The 9,943-nt window shown below is 35.8% G+C and overlaps 1 protein-coding gene across 1 annotated transcript; it reads right to left on the bottom strand.

Annotated features, from left to right (window-relative positions):
• Positions 1-1,871: 1,871 nt before the first annotated feature.
• LOC121241114 (pre-mRNA-splicing factor CWC22 homolog) lies at positions 1,872-9,355 on the bottom strand. Its single transcript, XM_041138733.1, has 8 exons — positions 9,182-9,355; positions 7,614-8,779; positions 7,312-7,501; positions 4,827-4,930; positions 4,602-4,704; positions 4,205-4,509; positions 3,272-3,577; positions 1,872-2,454 (listed from the first exon to the last, which is right to left on the bottom strand). The coding sequence occupies exons 2-8, from the start codon at positions 8,718-8,720 to the stop codon at positions 2,095-2,097; spliced, it is 2,475 nt and encodes an 824-aa protein (XP_040994667.1). The 5' UTR covers positions 8,721-8,779; positions 9,182-9,355; the 3' UTR covers positions 1,872-2,094.
• Between the last annotated feature and the right edge of the window lie 588 nt (positions 9,356-9,943).

The raw sequence follows: 9,943 nt of genomic DNA, 5'->3' as shown, positions 1-9,943 counted from the left end.
GCGTGCCGTCTAGCACAAATTTGTTTTTTTTAATTTTTTTTTTCATATTTTTTCAACATTTTTAAATATTTTTTATAAAATAAAAAAATATATCAATATACTAATAATTATTTTATTAAAAAAATAAAAATATAAGAGATGCCAAAATTAGATATCATAAGTAACATTTTTCTTACTTTATTATTGGGATGATCTAGATATCACCCTGTGGCCCTTTCTAGGATGGTCAGTCATGTTGGGTCCATGGTTAGATCATGCCCCCAATAGTTTGCTTGCAGAAATAATTGTGGGCAGGCAAAGTTAGTAAAACTAGCTAGGAAATACCTGTGACTGTGAGAAGGGTTGGTTTCTATTGCTTTCATAACCTTAAATTAGGATCATGACCTTACTTGCAAGTAGGAATTCATTAACTGAGTGTGGCCTAATCCAAGCTGTCTTCTACATACATATATATATATATATATATGTATATATTCGATCAAGTTACCCAGGATAGTGACAGAAGAGAAATGATTATGCAGTTGGAAGAGGATATATGGTGTCCCGTGTCCCTACAGGAAAGGTTAAATGTTGGGGAATGGGGAATGATGCTTTGGCATGAATGCAAGAAGGAGGAGTGCAAGGGTTGAAGTGGTAGGTTTTGTATCTGTCATTGCTTCACTGGACAACAGAACTGTCATCACTGTTGATCTGTTCCATTTTTTGTCCTTCTTAGAAATAATACAAAAGCAAAGGGGGCCACCATCCTAGGAGTCTGTATAACGCATGTAGTTACCAAGATCTCCCTACACTACCTTCAACTCTAGTCATCTCCATATTTTAATGGGCGATTTCTTAGTAAAAGAGTTATATAAAAATAATTTTATAAATTAATATAATTTTATGTAATTTATTAGATTTATTTTATAATAAATTTTGATTAATTTATTAGATTTATTTTATAATAAATTATATCAAACTACATTAATTTATAAAATTATTTTTATATAATTATTTTATGATTAAAATATTTATTTGATAAAGAATGTTATGCCTTCATTGGTATTAGAGTACAAGCTATAATTTAGCCCAAGTAGTTGGAGTGTCTATAACCCATATGCTTTACGCCAACTATCTAGTTCCGTATAGTCGAGGGCGGCTGAATATGAATTGCAGCTTAAGATAAAAATTTAAAATGAGACCTTTAAATTTTAATATCACATCACCTAAAAATCATTTAAAAAAAAAAAAAAAAAAAAAAACTTATAGGTGCTTTTCACTCATCAATGCATCGGCTTCCTTTCACCATCGTTATAATAAACTTAGGTCTTATTTGGATTGCAAAATAATGTCATTTGATCGTATCTCATTTCAATATTTAAAGACTATAAATATAAATATTTTTTAATTTTTAATTTTTTATCTAATTATTAACTAATCATTACAATTTTTATAAACTTTTAAAAAAATATAAAAAATAAATTCTAACTTTTTCAAATCTCAAAACAAAAATAATATTAAAAAATTATATTATAACAATATTTAATTTTATAATATTTTTATTCAATTTTCACTATCTTTTCTCAAAACTCTATAAAACATTTTAATTCATTCAAACTATCTCAGCATCCAAACAAGTTATTGTACCATTTATCCTATACTGATTAACATTTAGGGGGTAAGATTCTATCACGAGAATGCCCAAGGAGCGACAACCACCGACCTCCACCTGCTGCCCTTTTTCGGTGGAAAACATAAATGTCAAAAAGCAAAATAGCGTAGAAAAGTCTAGATCTGAAGTAGTTTCAAAGTTTTGGTATAAAGCAGATTCGGTCTGCATTTTTTTTCCTAGAATTAGGTAGTAAAACAAAAAACAAAACAAGAAAAGAGATAAGTGAAACAATCTACCTTTATTTCAGCTGAAAAACTAAAATAGCAACAAGCAAACCTTGCATTAGAGAAAGGACTTGTACAGAGCTCGACAGTGAAAACTAGCTGGTACAAAGTATCAAAAGATGCACAAACATTGACATAGTAGTGTAACTACGGTGCTATATAAATACAACATATTCAAAGCTTCCTGGTGTGTTGTCGACTCTAATGCACCATTCCCTTTTATTTTCTCCTCCGCTTCCTCCGTCTATCATCATCCTTTTCACTCTCCTCTGAGCTTGAATCTGATTCTGTCTTAGAACTAGCCGTCTCTGTGTCTGAATTATCAGAACTATCAGATTCACCATCTGATTCAGAGTCTGACACTGCCTGCTCTTGTTGCATAATGAGGCGTGGCATATTCTTCAGGTACTCTCGTAAATTCTCTGTGATGCCACCAAGCCCAATGGATGTGAAGAAGTTAATTGAAAACCTTGTGTTCTTGGGATTATCCCTCGGGAATATAGATTCAAACGAGTCCTGCATTGTTGGTTCTGAAAGCCGTTCATTCAGTAGACGGATGCCCAGATGCTCTGACAATTCCTGCACCACACTACCACAGTAAGCTTAACAGCTTCCAAAAGAAATGGCAACCAAGTCCAATTAACGCAACCAAGCTTACCGTTTTAAAATACCCTAATCATTAATTTTTTATAAATGAGAAACTGAGGTGATATTTCTGGTATTAAGTTTTTTTACAAGGGCACCATGAACAACAAACGATGTGTTTTGTGATAACCAGAACAATTGAATAAATCCACCGGGATAAAATTCACCAGACAAATCTAGCATCAAATAACACAATATGACAGAACAATCAAAGTCGACAGGCCCACTTACCCAAATAAGAATAGAGTTACGTATCAACTCCCAGGTCATATGCATGATCATAAGAAAATAACAAGGAATACATAACTGGCATCGCAACAGATGACTGCAATTGTATTCATAATCCTGATAATTGCATCATCACGAGTCATGCAATCCCATACAAAAAGCAAACTCCACACCTATTCTCAATTTCCCTAAATATACTGTTAGAATTTGCCTATCCCTAGTTTTGTTGTTCTTCAACTATGTAGAATATGGATTGGTTATCAGACCAATCAATGCCAACTTGAGCAAAGGACTTCTAAAACTGCATTTGCTGGAAACATGAATTATCTTCTATGATGATAATCATTATTCATGCCCTCTCAATTTAGGTAAGATGTCTAATGTTAAATGTCTCAGGATCATCTTTAAAATCATTTTTTTTTTTTTTTCAAAAGGAAATAAGAAATAGCAACAACCTATAACAGGAGGTCTAGGAAGAAAGCCAGACGAGATTGTAAAATATGGAAGATGTCTCTTTGGTTACCTGAAATAGAATCTTAATAAATATACGGGAAGAAGAAGTGGTATCCTCCTCAGTTAGACGTATATAGGCTAAGACATGCCAAGGCAGAGCATCTGTGCCGAGTAGATGTGCAAAAAACTTTGCCACATTTCGCAGCTTATTTGTTTCAAGCCGGTGAATCATGGAATACTGTTGGACAAAGCATTTCTCAAAGTTTTCCTGGTGAACTTTGTTGATCATGCAGAACCGCTGGCCCAAAAGACCATAATATCGGAGGTAAGTTCTCTCCTGACTGCAGCATTCCAAAAGCATAATGCACAATTCCATCTGCGTAAGCCATATCAACACAGTTATAAGTCAGCAAGTAGTGTCGAACTAAATAAGGTAATTCAAGAGACTGATGATTTGCATGTTTTAAAATTACAAAATAGTGGGTCTATCAGAGCTCTTCATTTTAGATAGAAGTTTCTGAATATATTTTTGTACACAATTTCAACAAAGATTGTGAAAGATGCAGCTGGGGCTGGGTATGATAAGCTAGAGCCACTTGCAAGCCTGACTGAGCACAATGCAAGCCAAAACTTGAGAAACAGTCCTAAGGTTCAAACAGAAGACCAAGCCCTAGTAAGTATCAATGATCTTACTCATTTAAAAAAAGTATCAATGATCCAAGCCCGAGGCAATACTAACCTAAGCACCATGCAAGTTATTCATAAAAATACTACTGGTTTTGTTGGGGGAGGGGGGACTTGAACCTAGAAGAATGACTTTGACCGAGCTCCCAGTTATTCTACCAAATAGTACTACTAGTCAAGAACCAGTCATTTGCACAAATACATCAACTGTAACCAAATATTCACTCTTCATCTACTATTGTCCTGCCCATCACCAATAAAGAAATACCCAAATAAGGTGGCTTGGTTTATACAACAGAAAAATGCTTGCACCACTTACCTCTTGACCTGGCTCTAGTTTGATTTTCAGGAGCTTATGACCAGCCTCCTCAAAATCTACACTAGACATAATAGTGAGGTAGATTGTCCTCCGAAGATTTACAAGGTTTGTCTCTGTTTCATCCTTTATTTTCATCTGCTGCTCATCCTCTTCATCAGATTCCTCATCATCGTCATCATCCTCGTCATCATCTGAACCTGCATCTGAACCGGCTTCATCCTCAGAGTCCTCACCCAGAATGGTTTTCCTAACTTCTTCATAGCGTCTCTCATTCTCGAGGAAATTAGGATCTGCCTTGAATATATCTGAACAAGGAAAAAAGGGATAAATCAAAATAGTACATATTTATAGGCAGTACAATCAAGAAGCAGAAGACAACTACGAGCACAAGACATACCGAGTGTAATCTCTGGATCTATTTCATCTTGGAGAGAGACCTCATGGGTTAACTGATCTTCCTGCTCTACAAGGTCTAGGTCAGGACGAACGGCAGGGTATCCCTGCAAACAAATGCATCACAAAGAGCATCTTTGTACTGGCTATCTTTGGACACTAATACGTCATGACATTACTCCACCAAAGAAAGAAAGAAAAAACCTAAGAGTATTAGAAAAGTACTTACCTGAAACTTTGCTTTTCTTACGGCAAATAGTCCTTCGATCAGAAATTGTACCCGTTTATCTATTTCCCCTTCATGAAGAATTCCACGAAAACGCTCAAATATTCCTGTTATTACAAACCATGAGAACAGTATCTAAAATTAATTTCCAGGAATCAATACAATAAGGAGGACAGAACATCTCGAACCCAATACCTCACGAACCACCCAATTCTTACAGTAGGAGGCCATGCCATTTGAGTGTTGGCCATATGTAAATGCAAAATCAATTAACAATATAAAAGCTGAAGCAATGTCTTCACAAAAGAATGAGCTATGTTATCAACCATTTTCATTAATTTTTTTATTTATTCATTCTTTGTATAAAAAAAAATATGGTTTCTCAACTTTTTCCCTCATCTTGCTGGAAAAAACCTTTCTTCTCCTGTGGTATAAACTCCTTAGTTTCTCAACCTGTCCTCTACTCTTGTTGAAAAATGAGTTTCCTCTCCTTATCTGATAATTATGGCCTCGTTTGTTTTCGTAGATGAGATGAGATGAGATAAGATAAGTTGAGATTAAAGTTAAAAGTTAAATAAAATATTGTTAGAATATATTTTTTTAATATTATTTTTGTTTTGAGATTTAAAAAAGTTGAATTGTTTATTTTATTTTGTGTAGGAATTTAGGAAAGTTGTACTGCTTAGATGAGATGAGTTGAGAAAAGTTCTGAAAACAAACGAGGCCTAAGTTATTTCGGCCCGAGCATCACACAGGTTTATGACTAGTCTAGGAGAGAGAATATATCCTTGACCCAAACGTACAAAGTGGGACAGAAATCTAGAAAGAATCACTTTGATGGAGGACATATCATGGAGACAGAAATCTAGCACTTGGGAGTGGGGATAAATGTGCATAGGTTCTTTCATTGAGCAGCCAAGTCATATTGGAGGAACAATGCCATTGAGCAACTCAGTATTGATGGTTTTGTTTCTTCAGATCATTTCAAGATTACAGATCACATTGCCTGGTTTTGCAATTCTAGAATTGCTCATGGAACAAGTTGATTGGAGGCCAAAACTTGATGGATTAGCTCTCAAGCCCATTGAGTAATAGAGAGTTGTGTGGCTAGAGAGACCATTTGAAGAAAATGAGGTGTATGAAGTGGTTAGAAAGATGGCAAAAGACAAAGCATCAGGTCTGGATGGATTCACCATTGCTTTTTTCCAGACCTATTGGGTGTGGTAAAGGATGACATTATGAAAGTCTTCCGTGAGTTCTACACTTACAGGAAGTTCGAGAAAGCCTCTATGCCACCTTTATTGTGCTCATTGCTAAGAAATCAGGGGCTTCGGATATTAAGTCTTAGAATGCTGTTGTTACAAGAAGACAAATCCTAGACTCAGTGCTCATTGCTAATAAATGCTTGGATAGACAAATAAAATGATTTCATTCAAACTAGTCATGACAAAGGCCTATGATCATGTCAACTGGGGATTTTTGCATTATTTGATCGGGAAGCATGGATTCGAGGAACGGTGGATTTCTTGGATTACGCATGGTGTCTCCACAGTTCATTTCTTTGTATTGGTGAACGACACTCCAACATGCTTCTATAATAGCTCACATGGGTTGAGGCAAGGTGATCCGTTGTCTCCTCAACTATTTGTAATTTTCACGGAAGCCTTTAGTAGAAGGTTCACAGTGATGGTTCGAGTGGCTTTATGAGGGTTTCTTGGTGGGGAATCCTAATCGAGGTTTTCTTAACCTATCCCATTTATTATTGGCAGATGATACGTTGATATTGTGCAATGTGGACCAAATCATATCATCATTAGAGCACTTCTTCTATGCTTTGAGGCTGTCTCGGCCATAAAGTGAAGCTTCCAAAGTCTGAAAAATAGACCTGGTAGGGAATTTCAACAATTTAAGGAGCTTGACAAGTTCATTGGGATGGAAGGTATCTTCTTTGCTCATGAAGTACCTTCACTTCTCATTGGGAGCTTCCTTCAAGTCTTAGTCCATATGATATGAAGTGATCAAGTATTGAGTGCAGGTTGGCAAGTTGGAAATATTGTACTTGTCGAAAGGTGGCCAAATCACCTCAATCAAGAGTATACCATTAAATTTACCTACTTATTCTCTCCCAATGTTCCCCATAACGGCCAGTGTGGTGAATCGCATAATTGTTTGAGGTGGCTAGGGTGGTGATCATAATTGACTTCAAGACTTTTCAGCAAACCCTGAAGATTCTAATCTCTTAAATAGTGCATTTCATGGTTGGCTTTGCCCCTTATCTACTATGGGTGAATCTTTTCTATCTGCAATTTCCCCATCACTAATGATTCTAGCATTTTTCACAGAAGCCAATTATACTAAGTTGCATAACCAAAACGAGAAGTTATTCTAGGAAACAACTGATAAATTTAAAAACTAATATTAGGATAATTCAAAGCAAAATAAGCTAATAAAAGGAGTATATACTTCATAATTCCAACAGCATACCCACCATGCAAGCCTTTAGGCGAGAGATCTTGCAAAATTGATCCACACTCTGTGACAAAGCCGACCGCTACCTCAACACTGTCATCAGTTGGATTCTCAAGCAGCACTGTGAGCAACTCTAATGCAATAATCTCATGAGCCACTTGCTGATTCACTAGATGAGCAATAAATTTAACAGCAGCTAGTAATTGCGGCTGAACAGAAAGTAAAACAACAGAAAAAGATAAATTAGGATGAAATCGAATAAAAAAAGGTTCCAACTGCATTAAACAAAAATAAAATTATAGAAAAGAGACAAATACACACCTTGTCATTACGCTTGTATGCTCTCTTGAGCTGCAAAATAATCCTTCTCAGAAGAAGATCCCCCACCTCAGGAAACTTGGTGTTGACAACAGCGACCAGTGCAGCAAACACATCTGTGAAACCTGGAGATGACATCTGTGACTTCATACATGACCGGCAGAAAAGACCTCTTCCCCGGATCAGATTCTCTGAGAAGAGTTCTGGAATTATATTCTTTATATTAGCAGCATTAACCTTGTTCACAAGCCCGTTTATACTCTTCCGAAGGGCATCCCATGTCAACCGCTGATACTCAACACTACTTTTATCCTCAACCTCTTTCATCATTCGAGCCAACTTAAATGGTGGAATATAAACTCCACCACTCTTGCCCAAATTTGAAGCGTCAGCATTCATGTTGCCTTCTTGCAATCTTGGCTGTCTCTGAAGTTTTGATTCTTCCAGCACCTGGCCATCTCTACCATCTTTACTCCTGAGATTCTGACTATCTTTCTGTTGTTCAGTATTATCCTTTTGTCGTTCTGAAGTTCTACGTGCTTTCCTGTCATCGTCGTCCTCTGAATCATGACGTGCATGCCGGTCCTTTTTTCTACTAGCACCCTCCGTTTCCCGTTGTCTATGCCCACCTTCATGCCGACGGGATCTCTTTCTTTCTTGCTTCTCTCTCTCAAATCGCCTATCATATTCATCAGAACTTGGATAAGATTCTTTCACCTTATCAAGCTCTCCAATTTCTCGACGCCTATTCCCCTCATGTCGATGGGTTCGCTCTCTTTCTTGCCTGCTCCTGTCTCTCTCTACCCACTCGCCATCTTCATCAGAACTTTGCCGAGATTGCTTTCGCCCTACATGCTCACTTCGCGACCTACCATCTCCATCCCTAACATCCTTCTCGTTTACTCTTTCCCTATCCTTATCAAAACCATTATGCTCATCTCGCCTCCCATGCTGTTTTCTACTTCTTTTATCAGAATCCAACAAATCCTTACTACCATTGGCTCTGTCCCTATCTTTATCATCACGGAGGCGTTCACCTCGCTTGTCATCACGTTTATGTGCATTTCTTTTCTCAGAATCCGAAGACTCACTACTGTACTTTCTAGCCATTTTAATTTAAAACCTAATCAACACCCCCGGAGCACACACTAAACCTGCAATCTATGCGTCTGCAATGGAAAAAAAAAAAAAAAACACACATTTCACGGCCAAAACTAAAAGTGAATGCACATATCATTGACAAAGTGGTATCAATTAATAACCCTAAAGCTAAAATCCAAGCAAAATTGATAAAGAAATTAAAAATTAAAATAAATTTATATTCGTTTCTATAGCTTTTCCTTTATTATTATTATTTTTAATTTCCAAGGTTCCTATCGATTTGGTATCAGAGCCAGTTAGTTTGGAGTCCACTCAAAAAAAAAAAAAGATAAAAATAAGAAGAGAAGCTGACCACAGCCGAACCTCTTTGAAACGCGATGATCTGTTTCCATTTACAAAAATTAATTAAAAAGAAGAAGGGGAGAGAGAGAGAGAGAGAGAGAGAGAGAGAGAGAGAGAGAGAACCATACCTTGAAGAGTGGATCGTTCTCCTCCACAGCCCTCACGCATTGGGTGTGCTGTGTTCATTTGCCATTTCGAAGATGTGGTGGGCGGTGCGACTGCTTTTGGTTTGGGGGGAGACGCGAGGAGGAGGCAGGGACCCTGATTTTTTTTCGAAGTAGAAAAGGTGCGTTTGGCTCGAAACTTTAACCTGGTTTTATCATATCCCAGTCCTGTATGGGTGTCTGATTAAGCCCATGTTTGGACGTAGAAATATATCACTGTTTTCTTCTACCGTAAAAACTTTTAATCAAGCTATCAAAAAAAAAAAAAACTTTTCATCAATTTCTCCTCAAATATATACAACGTTTCATCTTTTTATATTTATTATTTTATTAAAATATATTATTTTAATACAATTACATATTAATATAATTATAAAAATTCATTAATATAATATTAATTATATATATTTAAAAATTACGTCGAAAACTATTTCAATGGAAATTTGTCATAATTTTGTCTTTGCATAATTAGTTACTTTCATAATTTAGATAAAAGAAATCATACGATTAAGATATAAATATATAATTGGCCTTTATAATCTTTTAAATTGAAAGCTTTTTTTTAAATAAATTATGAAATAGTTATAAGAATTTTTAAAATTAGCATCCATTTAAAATAGAGTTGTAAAAAAATTACATTTGTATATATAACTATTCGTAGCGAAATCTTTTCAAGTCTAAACATTATATATATATATATATATATATATATATATAACCAGTCTA

The sequence above is a fragment of the Juglans microcarpa x Juglans regia genome, chromosome 7S (assembly GCF_004785595.1).
Source record: "Juglans microcarpa x Juglans regia isolate MS1-56 chromosome 7S, Jm3101_v1.0, whole genome shotgun sequence".
NCBI lineage: Eukaryota > Viridiplantae > Streptophyta > Magnoliopsida > Fagales > Juglandaceae > Juglans > Juglans microcarpa x Juglans regia.
This window is presented reverse-complemented; position numbering and strand designations above follow the sequence as displayed.

Coding starts and splice junctions, on each gene's coding strand:
- LOC121241114 (XM_041138733.1), bottom strand. CDS start 8,720: ATGGCTAGAAAGTACAGTAGTGAGTCTTCGGATTCTGAGAAAAGAAAT. Junction 7,502..7,613: donor CATACAAGCGTAATGACAAG/GTGTGTATTTGT, acceptor CTTTCTGTTCAG/CCGCAATTACTAGCTGCTGT. Junction 4,931..7,311: donor CTCGCCTAAAGGCTTGCATG/GTGGGTATGCTG, acceptor TTGTAATAACAG/GAATATTTGAGCGTTTTCGT.